We start from the raw sequence: 26,577 nt of genomic DNA on the forward strand, positions 1-26,577 counted from the left end.
GACTGGCCTAACGGGCTGGTCTGACAGGTCAGTGCGTGAACCTTTTTATTTTTTAAGTCACTGCCTGTTTTATGGACGGCTGCACGGATTTACTGTGTATTTCCCTGACATTAAAACTAACACTGCCTGCAGCAAGCTCAAAACCTTGGAGCCTTCCACAATTTGAAAAACATTTATAGAGTGGGTTTACAAGTTAAAAACTGCTCCAGTTTGCACACATGGGTCACTTTTTTTTTAGGTGTCTGGATCGGTGATGGGGGCACTTTTTATTTTGGTGCCAGGGCCGTTTTTCTGTTCTAGTCCGATCCCAGTGCCCGCATACCGTGATGCCCCTTTATACAATGTTACTTCTGTCCTGACGATGCCCATCCTCTTGGTCTGCTCGTTTGGTGGGCGGTGGCACGCGGCTCCCTCGCAGCATCCCCGTGTGCGCCATGCTCCAGTGTCTGTCAGCGCCGTGAGTGACAGGCGCGCTCCCGTCCCCGCCTGGCAGGCAGAGGGTTAAGGCAGGGGCTTGCTTTCAGTTTGGGGCCTGCTCTGGTTTCCTTAGTGACGCGGGGACGGGCCCGGAGCAAGCCGCCTCCTCCTGCCGCTGCACCGTCTGGGAGCCGAGCCAGCTATCATGGTGCGCTGCAGCCAACACACACCGGCCACCGGGGCAAAGTTGTTCAGGGTCGGCCCCTCCGCTTCCCAGAAGGGCGGGTGAGGTCCAGGCAGCGCGATGGTTCGTCCACTCCCCCAGGTACGATGTGGGTTCCTTCCTTGGGCTGGGGGCGCCACTAAACTCGCTTCTGTACACTGCATTTCAGGGGTCTGTGCTTGCGGAGTGTACTGTAGGTACCGGCTCGGTATTTGGGCGGATGCAGGAGATGCTACCACTGGAGGTGCAATAAGTTGAGAACTTCACGATTTGGATTCCAGAACCTGGCGTCCTTCTAGGCGCTACTACCTCACACTACTGGATATTGTGCTTCCAACGCAAAGCCGGGTGGCGGGAGGGCAGGTGGTCCCAGACACCACCAGGCTGGAAAACTGCTTTTTTTGTTTCAGCCTCGCCCGGCAGAGGAGCTCCTGTGACATCTGCCCACCCCGAGGCTGTTCGGCGGCCCCTGGGAGGGTGCTCGTTAATCCCTGTTCAGAGAGGGAACAACAGTCCAGCCGTCACCCCGCTCCTTGGATCCGATTCATATAGAAGAAAGAAAAAAACGGCACTCCATTCTGAAGAGAAAAAAAAATTCGGGGGGGCTCCACTGTCCCGGATACCACCGCCGACAGCTCCCCCTGCACCGCGAGGGTTTTCGAGGCGCATTGATTTTTTTCCCTCCGCCAGCCGCGTCCTGCTCTTTCCCCGCGCTCTCGCTCGCTCGCTCTCTTTTCCCTCCTTGGCGCTCCGGGACTGGGAGCCCGGGCTGGGGAGGAGGCGGAGGAGGAGGCGGTGGAGGTGGCGGGGGAGCCTGCGGAGCAATCACAGGCAGTCCAGCTCTGATTAAACTGCAGTCATCAGCGAAACCTCCCTCTCCGCCACTGCGAAAAACCCAGGAGCCGGCGCGGGGCGGGCGGAGCGCGGCCCCGTGCAGCCTCCCCACCCCTGCGATCCGGCCACCGAGCCCGCAGGCAGCCCGTGGATCTCCGGACGGATCGATCGAGCGCCCCGGCGCCTCCTCCGTGTGAATCTCTGGCTCCTTCAGCTGCAGGAGACGCCATTTTCCCCTTGGTTTTTTTTTTCTCCGCCTGGTTCTTCTCTTTTTGACTGATCCCGGGAATGGCAGCGCCGCGTCGCCCCGGGGGCGCCCAGCTCGGCCGCCCCCTCTAAGGCCCGGGCTGAGGCGGGGTGCTGACCGGGATGTGGACTGATGCCCGCCGCCGGGACATGGGTTAGTAAAAGCCCCCTTTTGCGACTGCTGCCTGCGGCTCGCGTGTGTGTGTGTGTGTTTTCCCCCTTAAACCCAAAAGTTAACGTGATTCCTTCTCATTTTCCAGCGGGAGAGCTTGGTACTCCGAGTAAGTAAAGGGGGCGCTTTGCTCTGGTGGTCTGGCGTGGAGTACTGTGTGTGTATAAGTGCATTGGCGATGGAGAGGGGCATAGGGGGTCATGTGTGTATCCTTCTTGGTAACTTGCTTTACGACATAGATTGTGTAACACTTTATTTACATGTCTCATATACAACCGTTTTGTGATGTATCGTGCAGTGTTCTGCTTGCATTTGCGAATATGTAACCAGGTGACATTGAAAGGACACACAATTACACTCTCGCTTCACAAACATACGAGTGCTTTTCTGAGATCTGGTGGAGTGGTTTCCACATTTTGTTATGTGTTGACATTTGTGATTTCTGCGCACACCTGGCTCGCCTTGTGCGAGGTAAGGTGACGTTAAGGACTGCAAGTGCCCATTGCACAATCGGTCATGGGGTCTGTACGCGGTCAAAAGGGGGCGTTAATGTTTCTCTTCAGGGGAGAAATGTCTGTCAAGGGAACTTGTCTCTGGGCAGACGATAACACCCACACAACCTAGCCATAAATACCACGCAGACCTTCTCAAACACAGACAGAACACTCACAGAAAAAAAACATGTCAAGGCACACGCAGATTCCCACACCAGACGCCTGGAAAGCACACCAACACTTCGGGACCTTCTCCCGCACAAAAAGCATCCATTTATAAATAAACTAACAGTGTGAAGCAAGACGTGCGCACCCCGCGCGAAAACTGTATCGCTCAAACCTCCCCCAGCCCCCATCCTCGCCACACAGATAAACATGCCTCGGCCCCGTCTCGCCACGCACAAGCACCCTGTTTGGGCTTGCACAGGGCTCCGAAGAGAACCAGAAAACACAATGTTGTTGCCGGGATCATGTTCACAGGGGTCTGCCGGAGCCACTGACCCGCCACCGGCTGTCAGATTCGGCTCCGGCGCTCCAGGCATGTTTTTAAAGCCGCCCCCTCAGAGAGCCACAATTCCCGGGGTGGGGGCACGACTGGATAGACCACGCTTAGCAGCTGAATGCATGTTGACAGTCTCAAAGGGCTGGAAACGTAACTTCTGGAGGAAGGCTCCAAGGTGGACAGAAAGGCATGGGCTGTGGTGGTGACGCAGGCTGTGGAGAGTGGTGGGGTCGGGGTCACTGCTGCCCTCTGTGCTTTAGCAGGGACTTGATCCCTTTACCTCGAGTGACCTGGTCAATGTGCTTCTGATGGCCCCTGTGATGCTTCAGTGCTTGATCAGACAGTCGGCCTCGGGGGCGACATCTGAGCCCCGCTGCGTGTTAGTCAGAGCCCCCAGCCCCATCCCACATGTTTATGGTGGAGTAATCGGCCATATTCGCTCAGATTTCCTCATTACGGCTCCTGTTTGGCAGAAATAAATGCGTTACAACCGGTAATGAGGACGCAAATACCCTCCATCAATCACCCCTCCCTCCAAAGCGGAACCGTTTATTTCATTTGAGTGCCCCAGTCGTTGTGATTGTTGCAAGACAGCTGAGATGCAACCGCACCAGCCTGATCACCAAAATGCGCAACGCTTTCAGTGGCCTTGATGTTCAGTTAACTGATGCTGCACCTCTGGGGTTGCCCACACCACCTCTTCTTTACAACCAGATTCCCTGAACTTTGTCCCTCCGAGGGACCTCAAAGACCTGCACCTTATATCATCTAGCCATGTTATTTTTTTATTGAGTTCATTAGCAGGTGTCGAGGTCCTGTGTTTTTTGGCTGGACTTGTTCAGCATCGAACCTTGCTTTGCAAACCCGCAGCATTAAATTTATTGAAGTTGAGCGTTCTTAGCTAGGAAGACGCTGATCCTGGTAGTCCTCAGTTGTCTAGGGAAGTAATCGTTTGATCCCTTTGGTATTGACACAGGGCTTTGAGAAGCAAAGGGCTGCTACGGACTCCTGTGCGGTGTTTGATATTATTCGACACAGATACCGTATAAGCTTTATTGATTTAGCAGCCTCAGAGAGCGGATGGAAATCCTACCGCTTCCACGGTTAGTGATGCTCTTCAGCCGTGATGTCACACATTCATCCCTCAATCCCTCACAAGAGCATCTTGAGGCGCCCGACTGAAAGGCTACTTACCTTCTCCATTAAATGGGCATGTAGTAGGCCATTTAATGGAGAAGGTAAGTAGCCTTTCAGTAGCCACACGTCTTCCAAGCCTTCATTGGATCTCTTTACCTGTACTCCAACATACATCATTCCATAAAGTGTCAATCTCCAGCCTCTCTCAAATTCAGCTCTCAATAAAGTTCAATGTTCTGTTTTGATGTAACCTCTGACCAGACATTTCATTTAAGATGCTCAGCAAAGAACTGGAATACAATAATCCCAAACAAAATTGTCTTGGAAGAGCTGTCAGTCCCATCTCTGTTCACCGCAGTAAATTGTAAGAGATCTGAAAGGAAAAAGTTCTAGGCAATCCTCATAGGAGAAATCCGAAAGTAATTATTTTCGGCTACATTTTGCTGAGCATATTCTCACAACGTTGTAATTGCTTTGCGAGGACGAAAGTTGAGAAATGCACTGGGATTGGAGATCCCTCTCGCATCCCCTTGGAGGCACTGGCTGTTAGATTTACCACAAGAGCTTAAAATGCCAACCTTTTTTTTCCTGTAGACTCTGAGTTTAATTGAAAACAGGATTCTATTGAGATGCAGTTGTGCCAAGAATCTGCTCTCCCTGTAACCTGGGATGAGAAATGGGTAATTTGGCCGAAGGAATTGGAGTTTCTAATCTTTGTTTCTTATCACAAGGGACTTAAGACTTACATTATTGAAGCATTATCGTCTAAGCAGGATGTATTGGCTGGAATCCATGAAAAAGTGCTTGATGCCTTCCATTGCAGACCTGAGTCAGTAGTATAGTGTTTGACTGGTGAATTATTCCACTCCGTAACTAGTCTTCAATTTTCCAATAGTGTCTTATAGCATGGACCGTGATTGCAGTTCTTTGGTACTCAAAGTTGATATCATCCCTTCATGTTAGCTTGCTTCGTTGAGCACTTAAAATTGATTACCTTTTAAGAGCTCAGCAACACTGTGGTTAGCACGCTGCAGCCATTACAGCCTTTCATAGCTCATCATAGCTAGAAAGAGTACCTGTAGTGATTTAAAAAAAAAAAATACTTTCTGTTGAAACCTAGACGGATGACACATTATCCTTTGACCAAAACAGTTGACTGACCTGTTCTTGTAAACCAATGTCTGCTTTCTTTACAACTTCATAAGCACATGCTTCCTAAGCACACTCTTGATTTTGTTGCAGGTAGGTTGTGTTGAGCCTAAACAAGTGACTTGGCATTATTGGTAGGCTTTGGAAAGTGAGGCCGTGGACTACTTGACTGAAGATTGTTGTTGACATTGTTTCTGGTATGGTCCTCTCCTGAAGTTGAGTTGGAGAGATTTCAGTAATCTGTTTCTATAGATACCCCTAGCTGGTGGGCTGGAGAATCAGTTGTTCTTGTAAAGTTTATTTTGCCTTGCCTGTTCATATATATTTTTTGTCAGTGTTATAAGGGGACAATAACAACTTGGCTGATGCCTGTGCATGCACACACTCTGTGTTCAACTAGCATAATAAACACCATTCCAAGATGGCTGCCCAGTGTGCAGTATATCGCACAGGTGAGACCGTTAGGCTTTTGACAGTGCTTGTTGTTTATGTCTGCGAGTTCTTTTCTTCCACTATATTTGTGTTAAATTATTTTTGAAGTTGCCTAGAATGTGTGGCTGCCTCATGTTTGGAACAGCCTTGGTACACATACTTATGAGAGATTTGGGTGTCTACGAAGAGGTATGTCTGAAGAAAACAGGATTTTTGCTACTCCTTGTACAAATCTGTGGTGCAGCCATATCCATAGTTTAGTTTCTGTCTGACTTCTTGGGGTGGAGTATGTATAGGAGAGCTGTGTTTTTATGTTAGCAGTGTAGTGTTTTGAGCACAGGGCCATGAAATATTTAAGATTTGTTTACAAAATCAACGAGGTCTACTAGCCAATCTCTATTCACAGTGGATAAATAGCTACCCAGTGGATGACACCTGAGCCTATAGCACTACAAAATGTTCACTACATTTACATAACATAAGAGGTGTAGTTGTAGAGAGCATATCCACTAGCAAAAAAAGACCTTTTGCACTATTAATAGATAAAGGTATCTACCCAAATATTTTTTTGAACATGGTAGGTTGATGGCACAAAACTCTGAGTGAACCTGCCGGGATCCAAATATACGACCGCAGGCTCAAGCCCAGGTGCGTGGAGAGAAGGTGTTACTCCACTGAGACCTTACGAACATGGGCCTTTTATAGCCTATACAAGTACATGTCAGCAGAGGCATCCCTGTAACAAATCCTATCACTGGTGAGGTCTCCTCTGGAGTACTGCATCTGAATCTGGAGTATATAGGTAGTAGACTTCATACGACTTTATGTACATGTGGCACTCTGTATTAGTATAGTCTTGTGGGGTCTGATGGTGCATAGGAGAGGTATACCCAGCTGAATATGAGATGTTGTATTATTACTGTACACAGTTTTGGGAGGCTTCACCTGGATTCCAGAAATACGTTTTGGGAATCCATAATACCAGATGGAACGAGGCAGGGTCGGTGTCCAGAAAAAGCACAGTAAGGTGGCAAACGGGTTAAACCAGAAGTCCTGTATTGAGGCATTTAGTTATTAAACATTTTATATTGTAGAGACTTGAAGATGAGAATAGGATAGACATTCCCATTCCAAAGGAAATTAATACAAATAGAAAGCATTTTTATTATTAAAATACTCTTAAAGTGAAAACGGTATTAGATGCAACTATTTCTATGAAATTGATTTTTTTCATTGCTGTTTTCTAATTTGATATATGTTAATACATTCTTTTAAGGAGATGTAGAATAGGTGAACTTATAGAGGACTATGGAGACGTGTGGCTCACTGGTTAGAGGAGGCAGACCTGGAAGCAGAGGTCGGCCCGGGACCAGGGTTCAATTCCCGGCTTGGCAGGTCTTGAGTCCGAAAATGTCCACGGACTCGATAATTCTCACTCCGGTGCCTTCTCGACTCACGGGTTCACACTCTGCAACTCTGGGCAATAGCTTGCTTAATCTCTACAACGGCCCCTCGCGGTGGGATGCCTGGCTTTCACCTTGTGGATACCATGCCGGGGCTATCTCACAGGGGAATACCAGGACGGGTTCCCTAAGCAAGCGCTTAGATACGGGGTCGGTGATTTGCGCTATATAAATACATGTACATTTACATGGAAGACAAAAGGAAGATGGTACTTAGTAAGTAAGGATTAGGGTGTAGACAGGCAGGGCCTGGCACATCACCTAACATGAGTTACTCTTGTATTAAATCACATGCATGATGTCAAGCTCTTAATTTGTTTGCTCAAATGCTCTCAATTTGTATGTGTGACTCAAAACCCTAACTGAGCCAACTGCCACCTCTTGAAGATTGATGATGGACTCTACCAAGTGAGTGTTTTCACGAACATGATTTCTGAATGTCGCTGACATGCAACGACCCGGTTGCAGGCCTGTTATATTTTGCACAATGGTGTAATGGATTTTAATGGACCTCTCTTTTGATGCAGTCTTGCAGAAATTCTGCTGACCTGTCTGGCACCATCATTCGGAGTGTATAACCTAGATCTAGAGTGATTGAAACTACCTTTGACTGCTCACTTGCAGGCGGTGTTCATTTAAAACGTTTTGTGTGGGGTTCCTGGGGGCAATGCCCGAAGACCCACTGTGTTTATGATGGACTCTGACTCTCTGTGCCTGTAACCTCTGATAAAACCGAGGTGCCAGTATCTGGCAAGTCATCGACTGAAACTCTAGCTGGTGGTAGTCTAACTTTGGATCACTTCCTGATCCGGCAACTTCTGCCCACAGTCTGGGCACTGCCTTTGACCATAAGCTCTTTTGTTGACAAATCCACTGACTTTCATCCGCTTGGCATTGTTTTTATTTAAAGTTCTGCGTCATCAGTGAAACTTTATTTTCCCACTAGACTAGCATTAATGACTCTTATTATTTTGTGACAGGACTACTGTAATTCTTTGTAGCTTGGTCTCACAGTTTATTTTGAAACCAGACCGCAATGCATCCAAAATGCGCCCATCTGACTTGTCCTGGGCTTAAACGGGCAAACTTGTATTTCTGCTCATCTGAACTTGCTATAGTGGCTGTCACTGTGAAAGTGATACCTACTACAGGCTCCTTATTGTTGCTATAAAGCGAGTCATGTTCTGCTTCTAGTTATCTGCAGAGACATTTGTTCAATGCAAAACTGATTGACTGTTACCCTCTGTGTCTTCCAGTCTTCTGGTGGGCTCAAGATTTTGCTGTGTGAGGCAAAGTGGTCCCAATCTGTCTGTGGCCACTCCTAGGCCTGGATCTCTTAGCCTTCATCTCTGTGTTAACTCGGCAGACTGTTTACTTTCTTCAGCACCAGCAGTTGTATCTCTTTGCTATGGGTTAATCAGACGTACACTTGTTATTTTAAAAATCTAGCACCAGGGCACCCTGCCTCTGGTAATTGGTGAGACATTCAAGATGATTTCCTGCATTCAGAGCGTGTCAACTTATGGCCGGGCCTTTTATGGATGGGGAACCGCAGCTGTGTCAGTTGTCACTATGGTGCTGCTGTCCACTTTAGCAGCTGATTAAGTCCCACTAGGGCAAAAAACAAAAGCCAAATTTATTCAGTGTGTCTGCCAGGAGGGTTGGGACAATAATGGATTACTGGTGATGCCGGCCGCCTAGCTCTTAGTATGGCAGGGGTGAAAGGTCAAGATGGGCATGTTGAAAATGTGTGGCCTGCAAGAAAACCGGATTGTCCAGTGTTTGCAATGGATGGGGCTGGTGCAGGCAGTTCCAGGGAAGGGCCAACTAGAGAGCTGTGAAGTAAGAGCAGAGGGAGTGGATCGAGGCATTGCAGGCATTGAGGAGGCAGACATTGTCTGAATTGGCCAAGTCATTATCGGCTACCTGGCAAACATGGCTGACACTCAAGCCGGCATGCAGTATGCCAAGCAAAATAAATGATGCTGCAGGAATTGATGGAGCAATGGCTACTTAAGGGACCTGGTACACACTGGATTGAGATAGGAAATTATTGTTTTATAGACACAAGTGGATTTTACTATCAAGAACGATACTCTTAGAGCTGTTAAGGTTTTTTTCCAATTTGTATTCTAAGGCTTTTGTTTGTTTGACTGTGAGCGCATTGAAAAGCTCCTAAAGTTGGAAGGGCTGATAGACATTTTGAACTCTTGCCATTTAAGGGTTTAACACCTACATAATGAGTTGGGCCCTGTGAAAGTATAGGCAGGCTGATTGACAGAGTCTTAGAAGGTCTGCAGTCAGAGTGACTGGGTCACGTGAGGCAGTGGGCCAACACGTACCGCTATATTAAAGTAGTTGGAGGTTCTAATGCCAACCATGAGACAGTCAGTGCTAATTGTTCTAAATGTGTCTCATCAAATTGTTCTCTTAAATTAGCAGTGATAAAGATGCGCTTCCACCTGGTTATGGTCTAGTGTCGTGTGTGTTGGTCCTACTAATGGAAAGAACATTGGGCTGCTCTCTTCATAGAGAGTTGTGAGGCAAAACTGCCTGATTGTTGTTAGACTAGAGTGAGAATGCTACTGTAGAACAGCCTTGATCTGGGGTACACTGTGATTTGGCTGATTTAGGCAGACTGCATTTATTACAATCTGTGGTGTATTTGTTTTTCTGTTGTTTATTTACATTATGTGTTATACGAATTGATAGGTGTTTAGATGGTGTGGCCTGAGGTCTTGTCAAGGTGTTTGCGCTGTATGGGTTATTAGGTTTCCTCATTGCCTGTCAGGTTTTCAGACAAGCGTGTGAACTGGCATTAGTGTTGAGGAGTTATGGTGGCTTTTTGCTGGCTTGTCTTACTGTCTTCGGCGAGTGCAAGAGGTTCTGTTCTGTAGTTAGAAGTGTCTTCATGGTTGTGAACATGGTGATAGGCAATTATATTCTATATGTTTGGCTGTCTCCCTAAAATGTTATATTAGTTGCACTGTGTGGAAATATTGTCTGATTATACTTGGCACAGTAAATTGTAATCCCTATGCCAGCACCTGTTTGCTCAGGGATCACCAGTATAAATGGTGCGATGTTTATCTCACCTTGTAATTACTGGGTGCGATAAAGTCCACACCCCATTTTACATGTTGGCAGGTCAAACCTGCTGGAATTTAAAGAGTGAAAAATATCTGGAAAAAATGGAACATGCAGATTGGGTGTGGTAAACCATGAAATTCCGCCTGTTATGACCCATTTTAAGGGCTAAGCTCCGTACAGGTTATTAATTAACGCCCCTGATCAATTCCACAACATATTGGTGTAGGATTTTTCAGATAAAGTAATTATCCTTTCTGATTCCCAGAGCACTGATAACCTAGTCCATAGGGCCCTGTTCACCAGCAATGCGGACGAGGGCCAGAGAGTAGTGATTACTCTGCAGAACCGGTCAACATTAAATGCCAATGAAGTTATGAACTATTGTGCAACTAATATCGGAGATGACAGTCCGCCAGCCCTGGATGTAATATAGGGAAACAATCAGGTTGCATTCATTTCCTTTAAATAGTACAGGAAGAAATCCAGCCATGAACTTTATAAACTGAGTTTCGATTGTCTGACAAGTACTCTTGAAAAGGATCATGCAAGGTTAGTCCACTGGCTGCTAAACTTATTGTGATTACTTTTTTCTTACCGATGAATCGTCTTTTACAAGAAAAAAATATATATTTGTTAGATGAATGGGTTCTTTTGCTATGACATGACATAGCGGGCTCGACCGAACGCTTGGTTGTGATATCCATAGGCTGCCTCATGTCATTGTTAACTGTGTGCTTGTTGTTTTGCCTAAAGGTCTTCTATTCGAAGCAAGTTGATTTCCTCTGAGCTCTTTGTCTAAACTAAGTTATGAATTGCAACAATAATGAAGAAGTGAGGTGTTAATGTGTGCCACCCATATACAAAAAGTAATTGTCAGCCGATGTGGCAAGCAGAATGGAGGGTGGCTGTTTTCTAGAAACATTTGGGTTCCTGCCTCAATTTATGTAGGTGTACTTTAAAGGCAGTAGGTTTCAAGAGCTGGTGTGTGGGATTTGATAATGTTGATTTGGAAGGTTAGGCAACAGTACTGAAGGTGTTTGTCAATAGGACGTAGCATCCAGCAGGTTTGCCAATAAGCATGTTTTGTGATGACTAGATGCTGTTAATGGTGGGTACTCGGGTAGAGGTGATTTTTGCCTTTGATACTTTAAAAATTATTGGCCAGCTTAGACAGCTGGTTGACCTGGCTCCTTCAATATGATGCCCTGGCTAATGGTGGTTGACAGGCCCGCCAATTCCATGAGCACTGCTGCTGAATCTGTGCAGTTATAGTGAACACCTTTAGAGCTGATGGATTACGATTTTAATTGAAAAGTGTTTTAGCAAGATAATCGTTATTAACGTTTTCATGGCTTTGAAGTACCCATATTTGGTGGTAAATGGAGTGCTGGCGACCAAAAACGAAAAGGAAGTCTGATCACAACAAGATGTGGCAAGGCTGTTTTTAAGAAGGTCAAATATTGATCAACCAGGCGAGCCCTGCTGGTTGTGGTCCATGATTACACACGACGGATGGATGGCTTGAACAACATCGGTGTCTCTTGAGAGCTTGCTTTTAGCTGTTGAAAAGTTATTACTACATTACCAAAATACTCCTTTTAAAGAGTTGTTTTGGCTGCTTTGTCTCCGACACACAGGTTATGGAGGTGTAAAGTGTTGAAAGGTGAACACTTGTAGGGTAGGAGGAATAAAAGCAGAATTTGGTATGAGGAGCCTGTGATAATAGCTTCTGTTAATGTTTGCAAAGAGTGTATTGTGTGCCTAGAAGCTGCTTGCATTTAAGTTAGATATTTGAACAGACAAAATAGTAGGGGAGCGATCCTTGGTTAAAACACAGCGACAGTGACAGTGACAGCCTCGGAAAGTATTGTTCTGCTTGGAACCACCGCTCTGGGTATTTTCTTCAGCTAGCCAATGGAGTTTATATGCACCATGGCATCTTTGAGTTATGTTGCCCACCTTTGTGACTGATTGCTACAAATTAAATTATTAATGGGAAGAGTCACAGTTGGAAAATCGATGTATCAAAATTGTGTTCTGGGCAAACAGACCATTTTCCACAAACTAAAAGCCGGCCCTATGCAGCTGGTTTTAAATGCTCCCTTTTGTAATGGGAGTTCAAGATAATTTTAAGGAAATCGAACATTTAGTGATACCTCCAGTTTGTCGTGATGTTACTCTCATCAGCTGTCAAGATGGCTCAGTTAGTTAAGTGCTCCCGCTGACTTTTACTGTGATCTGCAGATCAAGTGTATGATTCTCGGTGAGACTAATCCAGTTTTACATTTTTCCTAATAGTCAATTGAGCAATAAATATTTAGAAAATAAGGACATCAGTTATTCCCAATAGCAGATATATAATATGACGTGCTATATAAAACCAATAGCAGTTGTCATTACTGTTGATTTCGAAGTAATACTAGGAAAGGGAGCAAAAGTCTGGCTGTATCTGCAAACTTTTTAGGTGTCCAATCCAAAACTTGGTAGGTTGTAAAGTAAGTCTCTGTGTAAAGCGTGAACATTCACTCCTTCTAAATGTAAAAATAAGAATAGACTGTGTTCCTGGGTTCAGCTGGAAGCAGTGCATGGTTAGTGGCTTCTAATCCACAGTACAAGAGTGATCTTTATTTGGTACAAGTATCATTTTGCCATGGATAGGAGCAAACACCGCAGTTGGAGAGTGCCCAGGACACTCAGACTCCCTCTGCTTTTCACTGAATGAATGGAACTCTTGTATAGTGTAGCTCTGCTAACTTAGTCCCTTCTGTGCAGTTCTTGGTTAGGCGATGTTGGAGGCTGATGGTCATGAAGCTGGTTCTGTGAGTACCGAGTCGGAAATTCGAGTGGGAAGGCCTCTCTCTAGCTAATGTTCCTACTGAAGTTTTCTGTCACTTCTAGCAGGTGAATTGATTTGTCAGTATGAGATAAAGAGAGATTTCGATGTCAACTCGCGTCCTAGGAATTGTTACCACTACTGCCTGGCAGACCTCATGAGAATGAGCTTGAGGATACTTGGTCTTGAGGTACTGCAGTCAGTTTTGTATTTAACAGTCTTCATAATCTTTCTACATCACAACTCCAGGGCAGATGTGCTTCGGTCCAGGCATTTTCCGTCATACTGATATGTTGGTAGAGTTGAGTGTTATTAGCGTAGGAGTAGTAGAAATAGAGCAGATTTTTCTTGCCTGTGATCTACAGGAGAGATGGCGGTAAATGTGAATGCTTCTTTATTTTGATGCTTCCTGTTTACTCCCATGTTGGCTACCGCAAGATTTTCTTTATATTCAATTCTCTCCATGAGTTCGTAGGGCGAATTCCCTCATCCCTCCGATTTAGCCTCTCTTCAAGGCACTTAGGATCAATAGATGGAGGTAAATAACATTGTTAAGAGACCAGTTCTCTGTAAGAACATTTTTCATCACCATAAGGTGCCTTGACTTCTTGATTTGAATGCCTAACTTTTTCCTAGACTTATCCAGATCAGCAATAGCTTGCTTTTCCCATTATTTGTGAACAGTTTTCAAATTCTAGTTATTTAAGGTATCCCAGAAGAGTTCTCAATTTATTCAGTAGGGATTAATATACCCTATAGGAAACAGGCAAAATTAATATAAATTATCTAGTTTATCTTTTGAGGTTTAGAAAACTTCAGAAATTTGGAGCAGGACAAAGACCATGTTTTCTGATACATTACCTGTTTAGTAGATAATGCCAAAAGTCACACAGTGCAATAGCTTGAGTATTTTTTAAATATAATAAATATTCAATCAATCAGGGGGTTTGTAAAGCGCACTACTCACCCTTGAGGGTCTCAAGGCGCTGGGGGAGGGGAGGTGACAGCTCAGGATCAGTTGAAGAGCCAGGTCTTGAGGTTCTTCCTGAAAGTGTGCAGTGTTGGAGAGCGTCTGATGTTCACAGGGAGCTCATTCCATGTCTTGGCTGCGATGTGAGAGAAGACTCTCCCACCTGTTCTGTTCCTGCGGATATGGGGGACCTATGCCAGGGCGAGGTAGGCGGAGGTTTCTCTTGGGTACGAGGAAGGATAGTCTTCTGTTGAGTTATTTTTGTGTTGGATTTCGACCAGGAGCCAGTGGAGGTCTTGTACGTGTTGGGTCATGCTTGTGGCGAGGAGTTTCTAGTACGAGTCTGGCGGTGGCATTCTGGATGGTCTGGAGTCTGTGCAAGAGTGTTTTGTTGATACTGGCGTAGAGGGTGTTTCCGTAGTCTAGTCTATTGTTGATGAGGGTGTTGGTGACATTCCTTCTGCAGTCTGAGGGCATCCACTTGAAGGTCTTGCGGAGGATGGAAAGGCAGTTGAGGCTGGTGGAGGCGACTGAGTTAATCTGGAAGTTCATGGAGAGGGAGGAGTCCAGGATGATGCTGAGGTTCCGAGCGTGGTCTGCAGGGGTGGGTGGGTTTCCTAGGGCGGAAGGCCACCAGGTATTGTCCCAGGCGGAGGTGCGGGGACCAAGGATGAGGACTTCGGTTTTCTCTGAGTTTAGCTTCAGGCAGCTGTCCTTCATCCAGGCTGCCAAGTTCTTCATGCCTTCCTGGAAGCATAGTTTGGTGTCTTCTGGGTTCTTCGTGAGCGAGAGGATGAGGTGGGTGTTGTCGGTGTGGGATATGATGCTAAGTCCGTGCTGTCTGACGATGGCAGCGAGGGGGGCCATGTAGATGTTGAAGAGTGTGTGGCTTAGTGAGGATCCCTGGGGTACTCCGCAGATGATTTCTGTGGGTCTGGAGAGCAAAGGAGGGAGACGGATGCTCTGGGTTTTGTCGGAGAGGAAGGATTGGATCCAGTTGAGGACGGCTCCTTGAATTCCCGCGTCGTGCAGTCTGGCTGCGAGTGTGCAATGTGAAACAGTGTCGAAAGCTGCGGAGAGGTCTATCAGGATGAGGGCTGCGGTATGTCCTTGGTTGAGTAGCATGTGGATGTTGTCGGTAGCGGCGAGGAGGGCGGTCTTGGTGCTGTCGTTACTGTGGAATCTTGGCTGGGAGGCGTCCAGGATGAAGTTCTCTTCTATGAAGATGGTCAGTTGGGTGTTGCGGCCAAAGTCTCAATGACTTTGGCCGCAAAGGGGAGGAGCGAGATGGGCCAGTAGTTTTTCAGGTCCAAAGGGTCGGCTGAAGGCTTCTTGAGGAGGGGTTTTACTTCTGCCTGTTTCCAGTCTTTTGGGCAGATGCCGGATGTGAGTGAGGCGTTGATGGAGCGTCCTAGTTCGGGTGCGATGGAGGTGGGGACCCTGTGGAAGATGTGTGGTGAGCAGTGGTCCGTAGGGGCCCCAGAGTGGGTTTTCTTCATGGTGGCTGTGATGCATTCGATGGTCGCGGGTTCCCAGGACGTGATGGTTGGCTTATCGGTAGCGGTGGGTGGGTGGGGGGGTGGCGTATGTCGTTGGTTCGCTGAAGTTTTCGTATAGGGCCTTGATCTTCAGATGGAAGTAGGAGCTGTAAGTTTCTGAAATCCAACTGGGAATATCTGTGTGCAACTAAACCAAGCCTACATTTAATATTTGGCCATGGTTATACTTGACAGTGCAGGAGAGGGATATGCCAGGAAGTAGAAATTCCTAGAAGTGTCTTAGCTAGTTAAAAAATTACAAAAAGAATAAAAATTAAAAAAAACAGCCATAAGACCATCATTAGAATCTGTGTCTTCTGGTTCATATGTAATGGTCAGAAGATGTTGCAAGTTTCCGGGACCTGCATTTGCGTTTTCCTAATATAGTCTAGGTGCAGACATCTTGCTGATCCTTCCTGTGAATGTTTAACCAAGTTCTAAGCGAAGGAGCAAAGTGAATTTACTATTGGTGGGAGAGAATCATCACTCCTTTTCTGTGCTTAATGCTGAAGCAACATGCCAGAGTGTAGATTTCTTGTCCTCCAGGCTTATTCCCACATTTACCAGACCTACAACAAGACATGGATTAGACTGGTATGCTAGCAGTAGCTGTGAGTGGGTATTGTGCATACTGTGGCATAATTTGTGAACACCACATGCTGTTCAATTCTAAGATCAGTATTTGGGCCTCTAGCAGTACACATTACCATGGATTTATATTACCATTGAATGAGTTGTTAAACTCGAAAAAAGCAGCACTGCACAGTTTGAGTAATTCTAGACAAATACTTCCCCAATCGTGGGAAAGAGAAGCTAATAATTGGATTAAAAAAATAATTCCAGATAATAAAAAAAAGGATTTGGCAGGGACCGCACATTGTGAAATATCTTTGCATTTCACACTTGAACAGGTTAGCAGCTTAAGGATAATGTAGAAATTCAGGCAATACCAGTTTATTACTTAGTACATTTAGTCCAAGTCGAGGATTTCTACCCCGATGTCTCCTGTCAGTTGCACTAGGCAGTGGTTAAGGACAAGCAGACGATGCACAATGACTCCGCGCTTTTAGTTAAGGATGTCAAAAGAGCCTATAAATGTGCACTATATAGCTGGATGTGTATCATTCCACCGTTCTGAGACTTTATTAGTGTCCTGCATGGTTGTCTCAGGAAAGACTACGTTGCCTCTATCATTGCCTCTATCTATCAACCATTGCTAAAATGTATATTCTGCTCAGTAACCTCATCTGTGTAGCTCCGAGAAGGTCTTATTTGATTTGCCGTCACTGATTATGCTGAGGGTCGAAATGGCTGGCCAGAGGATGATCAAGTGTCCACGTTTCCTCAAAAGATTTGAGAACGTAATTTCAAGAGACTCTCAAATGACAGAAATATTTTCATACCGCAGAGTTTAATTAAAAATCTATGTGCAAGAAGTGTAATAGCATACTTAAACTGTAAGACTTCTGCCATGCTGACTGCCTTTCGGATTCTCCTCTGTGCCGGAGGGTAATTACCTAGCAATAAAGATATCCAGTTATGTCGCTGGCAACACAAGGTGAGATGATTATGTACTGAATTAGGGTTCATCTGAGTACTACAGTAATGGTTTGCAATGGAAAGCCTTTTTGCTGTCCAATGAGGTCTACCTCTAAAGCGATGTGGCTGTACACCATAATATATTTAATGCTGTAAAGTAGATTATATAGCCTTATAGACCGCTGCTGAGGGCAATACAGATTTTTGAAGGCGCCGAACCCTTAACACCTTGGCTGCTTGACTCATTCCCCTCCTGTGCTGGAGGTCAATGTAAATGGGTGTGGTCATGACGAGCTCAGCTTGTCATGAGCACACGAGCACTGTGCCTCATGACGAGCTGAGCTAGTCATGAGCATCGAAGGGGTTAACCCCTTCCCCACGGGGCTAATTCCCATGCGGTGCGGGGGGCAGGGTGGCCTTGCATGGTGCCGCGGTGCTCGTGACGAGCTCAGTTTGTCATGACTCTGCCCACTCAAAGGAACGTCCCGTACAGGAGGGTAATTGTCCCCGCGTGGGCATTCCACGGCTGTTATGACGAGCTCAGCTCGTCATGAGCACAGCTCCACTGTGAGCTGAGCTCATCATGAGCGCCCAATGGGTTAAACAGCCGGTATAGCCCGAGGCAGAAGTGCCTCACAGCTATTAGATCATTACACCTACTGAGTGTGGAATGTTCTAAATTTAAAATGAGAGAAACAGAAAGACAAACATTGGAATGTCGGAGCAGAAGGCTTATACCAGCCATTATTAGCCAGGTATTCCATTGTCTTCAATGGAGTTTTCAAGATTCTAAAGTTCTAATATTCTACCCTTTCCTGAGTGTTCTGTTTTTATTCTACAGTCTTTGAATTGTCTTCACTTCTTGTGTTGGACACTTGCCTTCTCCTCCCTCCATGAAAGGGTGTAATTAGTTATCAAGAGTTTGAGACTCCAGCCTAGATTTACTGCTTTCAGTTTCTCTACTTGCCTTTAGATTTTTGAAACAATGTTTGATGGCAGCGCTACAGTGTTGATAGATTTGCTAAGCAGGTTCGCAACACTTTAGGCTTGTGGCCATAGGTCAGCAATGTGTCTATTTATACCATCCTTTAGACCCACTTGTAGCCACCATAGTTCCTGAGCTCGATTGTATGGTCCTAGCTGTGGGTCTGTGAAGCCGCCTCCTGCCATCTTAGAAGTGCTGTCTTCTTCGGTAACGAGTAAAGACCTGAACATCATGACAGCAGTGCTGATCTTCTGAGAGATGACGGAGTCCAAGAGAAATACGTAAATGCTGACCTTCCAATGGCACCGCCTGTACAAGTACAGCTGTGTGTGTGGAAACAGTGCAAGCACCACAGAGCAGGCGATAGCCCAGTTTAAAGTCCAGGCAGTGCAATCATCAGGTGGCTATTAGCCCAAGCCACATTAGTTGATATGCGGGCATGATGGACACCGTGAACACACACGTGTGATTAATAAACTGCACAGATTGCTAACTTAGACAAGCCAGTGAATTTCCGTGGTTAGACAAAGCTTCAACAAATGTTGCTGAACAAAAAGATGCAGCATGGGTAGAAAATAATTGGTGGCATATAAGTGAGTAATAACTTTCTGAAATTCCATGAAACCTTTGCAGAATTGTAGACTGAAATGCGATTTTCCAGTATACAGAACAAACACCTCCTGCACAAAAGTGTTGCACAATACTGGCACAAAGCCGATTCAAGCAAAAAGTGCCTTTTGACAAACCATTTTCAGTGTGAACCAGCCTCTTGCAAGTTTTTCATGCAAGTTGCATACAAGTTCTGTCCCGCAAAGTTTCAAGAAATGTTAAAAAATGTGACCAGGCTTAGATAAAATGCAGCTTATTTCAGCAGGGCTTGGTGGTAGTATGACAGCGCTGCTGCCGACTTCTCGTGATACACAAAGTAAACATAGAAGCAATGTGGGACTTTAAAGCAGTCATTGGAAAATTCAAGATCTCCCGCCTTGGAGTGCAGTTTCGTGTCCGACAACACGCCCCACCCTTTTGTCCTTCCTCTTGGTTCCATTGTGAAGCCTACAGCACACCAACCATGACATTACAGCTATGCTGAGTTGAGGCTGCTTCCTTTTTTGTCTCATTTAATTTCCATTTATTTTTTGCTCCTTTATCCACCTTTTTCAGCTACACAGTTACATTTTCACAACGTTTTTCCTCTCATAAGTTACTGATCATTACCAATTTTATGTCTGTGTATCCATAAAGTGTACTACAGATCTCTGCATAAAGCGAGGTCCATTCTTCACTACCTCAATGCAGCCATATTCTTTTTGTCTATTGGTTGCCACCTATTGGTTTGATCATTGCGCGTGGTAATCATTCACGTGCCATGGGCTAGTGGGGGTTTTCATTGCTGCAGTAGAAATCTGCAGTGTCTCCTAATTCATAGGTGCCGTTGCAGACCCATACTTAAAGTGTTAGTGAGTTTCATTACCTGCCTCTTCCTCCTTTAACCCAGGGTTGTCCAACGACGGTCCAGAGGGACTGGGTCGGTGCTGTATATTGAGTTGCATTCAGGTTCATTGTTTGTAAATGTATTTTATGTGAATAGCGAGCAAATTCTGGCATGGATCTGGCCCTCATGGACCTAAGCCATGCATTCCTGCTTTAACCCATTCATTAACTCCGTTTTATCTATTTTAAGCCCAGAGAGGTGGTATAGATTGAATCCTCTTTGTGTTTGTGCTACGGCGTATTGTGCAGTGGATGGGTAATGCCTGTTTGGAGTAGATCTACTTTCACATGGCTGCCAGTCACTCTTAATTTTAGCCTAGCCTGCGCTGTAAATCACAACTCATACCTGCTGTACTTGCAGATTCTGGCTCGGTGACAGCTACAGTATTTTCCTTGGGGCTACAGGGGTTTACCATGTGCTGTTTAGAGGTGTGTGAAATGCGCGTAACTTCCAGGCACTTAATTATAAGAACTTTTGGTGAAAATAAGCGAAATGCAGATTTGTCACTCCGTGCTATATATTTTAGCACGGTATGTGTCCATTTTTAAGGCGGGATGCTTTTCACGCTAAATGTGCAAAAACAAAAGCATCCTGAACAACAGCCACTCACTTTGATTTTTCCGTGAGTTTGCTGTGAGTTTGGGTGTATCTTGTTATTACATAAAGTGGCATCTTTTTAGGAAATTCTCGTTCAATGAAATTCCTGAAATCATGATGACGTAATTTAAATTTTGCCAAGACCTAGTGCTGTTGAGTTTGTCAAATGCCAGTTGGTCTAATCGTAGAGGGAAGTTTATCCCGAGCCATCTGATGTCACCCTCCTGGCCCAAGAGATAATGTTGGCTATATTTGCTGCTCTCTAATTAGAATACCATTTCAGCTGCTTGTATTTCTGGATGGTGAAGCCTGGCAGCAGCTGGCTCAGACCTAGAATACATTATTTGTATCCTTCATGGTACACTCGGAGGTGTGTATTTGTGATCACTACTTTTATTAAAATCTTGACACGCTAACTGATATTTCTACTTAAAACGGGAACTCTACTGTGTAGTGGTAACATCAAGTGACAGACTCCAGGATGTATACAAGTCTACAATCAACCGTCAATAATATTTAAAACCCATGACATAAATATACTTGAGCAAAAGAGGGACCGAATGCATCCTGGTAGATTGCAAATTGGGTGAATGTTGTGGTGTTGACACCTGCACGGTCCACTGTCACATCAAAGGTGTCTTTTGTAGTTGTAGCTGGATCAGTATTTGGAATATTCTTGCTTAACATATGGGAATTAATGCTTTACAAATCTTGCAAAGATCTTAGTAACATGTAGATTTTCTGGGATAACATTCAAGAAACGAAACTTATGAACCTTAAATGTTTTCCTCTAATCTTGAGCCACATGGAAGAATGATCTGTATTATGGAGTATATTGCTGTTCGAGAAGATCACATATGAAAATAAATGTTTTTTTCCCCCTTAAAGCACCTAATTTTAATCCAATTTAACCTGTATTGCCTGGTATTGATGAGAATTGTCTCAGCATAGGTAGAAACATTGTTTACAATGCACGTGTGTCATTACAACAAATGTTTTACAATGCAAAATCCATTACAGCGCATGTCATTACATCGCATAATCCATGACAACGCATTCCTCCAAAGTAACGTCCCAGCGAGTTTAGAATAATTATTGCGCTGTAATGGATTATGCTTTGCAATGACATGCATTGTAACGACATGCGTTGTAGTAGATTTTGCAGTGTAAAAAAGTTGTTGTAATGACACTTGTTGTAACACGTGCATTGTAAAGTGTCCTATTCCAGCATAGGTGATGTGGAATTCAAACATTCAGATGTGCTGTGGTTATCGTGCCAACAATCCGTTCTTTTGACGCTCGTCTTTGTTTTTTTCCTCTGTTGTAAGAGGGGGCAAACATCTACAATATTTATTTTTTATATACATGGAATGTTCCTAGCGGTTGTTCCTGGTGCATTTCTCTGGCACGTCTGCCCACCGGGCTGTTCACTGTGGTAATATAGGGTGGCTGACATCTGCGGTGATCTGGAAGGTTACAAGCTTGAACCCGGCAACGCAGACTCAGCCTTCCGTCCTTCATCAATGGGGAAATTTGGTACTATTAAACTTGGTAACAGTTACATCTAAATTATTGATGCGGCCCAGGTCTCGAGACCCAATTTTGATTGATGATTTCATGTGATTAGCAGATTGACGAAGTCCACTGTTAATGGGCAAGTACTCACACGCCACTAAAACAATGGACTTTGATAAAAACATAACTGGTCATCACAGGGAGGCACCAGCTGATGGTGGATGAGCTCCCTTGCAACCTGCGCCCACCCCGTCTGGGCTCTTTTAGTGGCCCCTGGTATGGGTCGAGCCCGCGCACCCCACAGAAGTGGATGCAACTGCACGGAGCACTCTTTGAAAAAGTTATTCGAAGTGTTGGCCGAAAAAAAGAAAGAACTGCACTCTTAAAACAGGCGCGTGGCTAATTTCAAAGCTATAGTGGGGGTAGTTGTGACTGCCTTTTCTAATTAACCCGACTAGATTTATTTTCTTAATTCTATGGCTTTTTGGTCATAGCGTAGTATGACCTATTCAGCTACAACACGTTTCTATGGTAATGCCATGGATAATGTGGCTGTTTATGAGTGGCACAGTGTTACATGAAGATATTCACTACTAGCTTGTGTTTACTGCTATTTTTACTTTTGCACGTTCAATATATTTTCACCAGCATTTTCTGCCTATTATTATATGTTGAAGCAGTCACTTTCCACACCATTGTGCTTGCGAAAGGTTGTGTTCAAAGTGCATATTTTACTCAACAGAAATATACAAACATTAGAACGATCTGTGGCTGTGATCTTATACTGTTGTGCTGTAAATGAAGTTCTTCTGCAGTGTCCTGCATTCAGGATGATGTCAATCTGATTTCTGATCTTTACATTTTCTTCTCTTTGAACAGGTTCAGAGTTTAGCGCATTTGTACTCCTTACTATTTGCGGACAAGTGGGAATCAAAGTTTGACACCTAACTGGTGCCTTACTCTGGATTTTAATTTATTTGGCACCTGTGCCCCTGCAGAGTATCACAAACTTCTGTTGGATTATTATGGAGTCAAGGGAGACCCCAGGCAGTGCCCGGCAGAGGGGGGCCGAGGCAGAGTTCCATCCTGCAGCTTCCTCCATGAAGCCCCCTGCCACCACTAGCGGCCCCGGTGAGACCAAGGGGCCCGCTCCTGGATCTGCCAAGGGGTTTCCTGCGGGCAGAGCACGTATGGAGACGGAGGAAGAGGATGACCTGGGTTCTGTTCGCGATGTGGATTCCACCTCAAATGCCGACAGTGAGAAGTGGGCAACTGGGGACGGCCTTGAAGATCAAGAGTTTTCTATTAAGGAAACTAATTTTGCAGGGGGGAGCCTTAAGCTGAAGATTCAGACCACAAAGCGGGCCAAGAAGCCCCCGAAAAACTTGGAGAACTACATCTGCCCCCCTGAGATTAAAATTACCATCAAGCAATCTGGGGAGCAGAGACTTTCAAAGTCTGGGAAAAATAACAAAGCAGCAAAGGAGGAAGACCGGGCGCACTGCAAAAAGAAGGTAAGGGATCCAGGTGCCCATGCCCCCGCAATTAAATTACTGCTTTTAACATGTCTTATTCGTTCTCTCTATTTCAACCATAGGATAACATTAACAACGTCACAGATTTCTCTTACAGCACATGCATTGTGTGAAGGTAACCCTATGTTTAGATTTCTGCATGCCGGACATCTTGCTTCTCGGCATGCTGAAATGGGAGAGAATCCATTTCTGATTCTCCACTAGTGCTCAAACAGACACCCTTGTATGGGTTGGAAACACCTTACCTGGTGTAACTGGCTTTCTCCTTGAGGAACAGTGGAACCTTTGATATTGTAATGTGTATACTCTGCCTGAGGCAGTCATTTTCAGATTTTTTTGGTTGCATGTTTTGCTTTGTTTACATTTGTGTTTCAAATTAGTGGAAAAATGGCGCGGAACAGCCACTCTTGTTCTTGCGCTGCCATGGTATTACACGTCTCCTATTCTGGTATATCTTCCATGTCTGCTACGTTCTTTATGTACTACATTATTTCTGGGTTAATATACATTGTCTGAGATTCAAATCAGAAAAATTGCCCAACAACTTTCTTATACAATCATTATTGTCATGTCAATCGCCTTTTTGTGATGGCAAAGTCTACATACCCCCAGTTGAGACATTTATCTCAAAATTTTTGATGTTTAGTTAGGATTCTAAAGTGAAATAAGGCTTAAGATTAATATGTATTGACTTGTTCAAGATAGTTCAACTGAAATCCAGAGCTATTTACTAATGTTTATACACTTTTAATCTGATGTTTTATTCATGGATGTGACAGTCAGGACCTGCGCAAAGATTTTTAAGACAAGATGTCATTTTTCACCGTCATTTGAAATGAGACAATGTATGTAGCAATCTGGAATCCGTATGTTTGTGAGGCCCTTCACTTTTGCCTTCTATAGAACATGTCCTGGTTCAACAATCCTGTTTCATTCCTTGCTCTGAAAACACTTGAGCATGTTCTCAACAACATTGATGTCTTAAGTTTAAAAACAAAAACACGCCTTAATATGTTCCATTGAGGCTGATGCTGGATTTGTGTGTGGTTGACGCATGTGTGTGCTTGAAGTCAGTGGTTCATTGAGGGAAGCCACTGATGAGCAGTGTTCTTTTAATGTTTTCAAGATAACCACTCTGCATGCCAAGTTAGGGGGAAAACACTATTTTAGCCTAGCTTGGTATGTCTTTTTAATTCCAAGATATGGTCCCCCATAAACATGACTTCGATTTGCATGGAATTGGTGTTTTTTTATGGCATTTTAGGACTTTTGTCTTTAGCATAACAGAAGAAATGGTGCTACAAAATGTGTTCCCTGCCTTGTAAGAGGCCTGTCTAGCTCATGGTGCACTTTTTATTCTCTCACACTAGGTCTCACTCCTGCTTACCCAGTCCCTCCTCTCTACGTACTGTCAATTTCTGTTCTTTTTTTCGTGAATAACCTTACCTTTGAGCATCTTGGTATTCAGTGATCTATTCATAAATGTATTGCTTTTAGGATTGTAATGACCTCTTTCCCCCCAAGCTTTGTTCTTTTGATATCCAACATGACACCATCCCTAGACATAGCTCAGTGTACACATACTCTCTAGTTCACCCTAATGCCTCCTCGCTGACGCCATTACCTCCCGCTGCCCTAAAGTACGCACACCGTGCAGCGTTTGTTGGTATCCGCATTAGGAGCGACCATGATTGATCCTTGATCAGCGTTGCACGTGCTCTCTGTTGGAAAAACCACGCGACTAAGCGTGTGTTCTCCTTTCATAAGAGAAATCTGATTTCAAAAGCTAACACACATGCTGTTTTATAAAGAAATGGGAATTGTAAATATTAGCCCTTCATGAAATACTCTGGTCTTCTTGGTAACAATAGCGGTGGATTCGTGCAGATTAGCGAGGCACAATTTGCACCAAGAGGGGCCGGTAGTGTTTGTCTAAGATGATTTTTCTCCTTTAAAACTAGCACTTTTTCCGAGGCCTTTGAAATGGTGGTGTCCTGGGGATAGTTTAAGCGACATTGTATTGTCTAATGTCTGCATATGTCTTTGTAGCATGGATGCTGCCGCTTCAATGCAAACAGCACCAGGGGGTGAGCAATGAAACGTTGAAGCAATTCAAATAACAGCATGTGGGTACACAGCGTTCTGGCACTGCCAGTCACGTGAGACTCCTCGGTGGGCACAGCCGAGCAGCTTGCACTGCCAGCTCGTAAAGGAGGTTGTGCCAAGGGCATTTGTTTTGAGATGTGCTAGACTGACTCATGTGTGACATGTAGCCCATTGGATTTAGATATCCCAAAAACAATAGATTATTGCATAGAAGATTACGTTTTTTATTGTATTGGACACAACTGAAAAAATGTGTTTGTAGATATATCGTGACTTGCAACAACAATCCATTTGAAAGAATTCTGCTTTTTTAGTCTAAGCTTGAGGCTTGTGGTTTAAATCTTCGACTTCAGGCCTTCTTTCTGTCAATTATCTGAATCCCTTTTTTTAACAGGGCTAGTAACCACCCTTTGTTTTGTCTTTAGAGTTCTTTTTTCCTGGCCATTGCTTTCCTTCTGGTTTTGCCATTTCCTAGGTCGATAAATTGCAGTTGATGTTCTCTTCTGCTTCGAATTGCACCTGACCTACTGTAGATGTCTTCTTCTGGCTCCAGTTGGGGTGTCTAGGTTTTGGAGACTTGCTCTATGCCATAAGCAAAACAAAAAATGGAAATTATATTGGTTAAATATAATTATCACTTGTATTTAACATACCTTTTGAGCATACTAGGGTGAACTCTTGCTTTCTCCTAAACAAAACAAAAACAAAACATGGAGTTAAGATTGTGAAACTTAAAATATTTTCATAGCTGTTCAGAGTATCGAGTCTAGGTACAAAATTATGATGGGTTTCGGGACCACTAGCCGCGAAGATTTGTTTTAAATTGCAAAGTTTTGATAGGTTAAATAAAATCCTTTATTTGATCGTGATATGTTACAATGCATCTAACTGACCACATCCATCATATGTCTGCAGGCCTGTAGATTGAGTAAAAGGACTACTTACAGTTTGCTCTCCTGCAGCAGGCAGTTGTGAAAATAACTACTGTCTGCTTTAAGTAGAGTGCTGGAGGACATCATTATGAGAGGATGTGGTGTCAATGATTGCCGTAGAAACTGAGGAAACAGAGTTTTCCTAAAATTATTACTGCTCTATGAAGGAGCTAGGCCTTCACCCCTCCATTTTGCCTTTCCATTTCTGTTTGAAATAGTGAATCATCACATTAGGTAGAGCTGAGGCCCCCCATCCCCCATCTAGATGTTTCAAAAGATGTTTAGTCATCATGACGTTGCAGCCACCAAAATTGAATGATTAACTCTGCTCGCTTGATTGTAAGCATGTTCTGATAAAAAATGTGATGACTTA

The 26,577-nt window shown here is 44.5% G+C and overlaps 1 protein-coding gene across 2 annotated transcripts in view; it reads left to right on the forward strand.

The window, feature by feature from the left end:
• The first annotated feature begins 548 nt into the window (after positions 1-548).
• SETBP1 (SET binding protein 1) overlaps positions 549-26,577 on the forward strand; it is a 290,894-nt gene continuing 264,865 nt past the window's right edge. Inside the window, exons 1-2 of one of the 2 annotated variants that reach the window (XM_086960330.1) lie at positions 549-742; positions 22,511-23,145. In XM_086960330.1, the coding sequence (XP_086816456.1) occupies positions 22,657-23,145 (489 nt within the window). In that variant the 5' untranslated portion in view covers positions 549-742; positions 22,511-22,656. Of the gene's footprint in view, positions 743-1,467; positions 1,875-22,510; positions 23,146-26,577 lie in introns of those variants that run through there. The other variant, XM_086960329.1, reaches the window with a different exon arrangement.

Source organism: Lissotriton vulgaris, chromosome 3_1 (genome assembly GCF_964263255.1).
Source record: "Lissotriton vulgaris chromosome 3_1, aLisVul1.2, whole genome shotgun sequence".
Classification (NCBI taxonomy): domain Eukaryota; kingdom Metazoa; phylum Chordata; class Amphibia; order Caudata; family Salamandridae; genus Lissotriton; species Lissotriton vulgaris.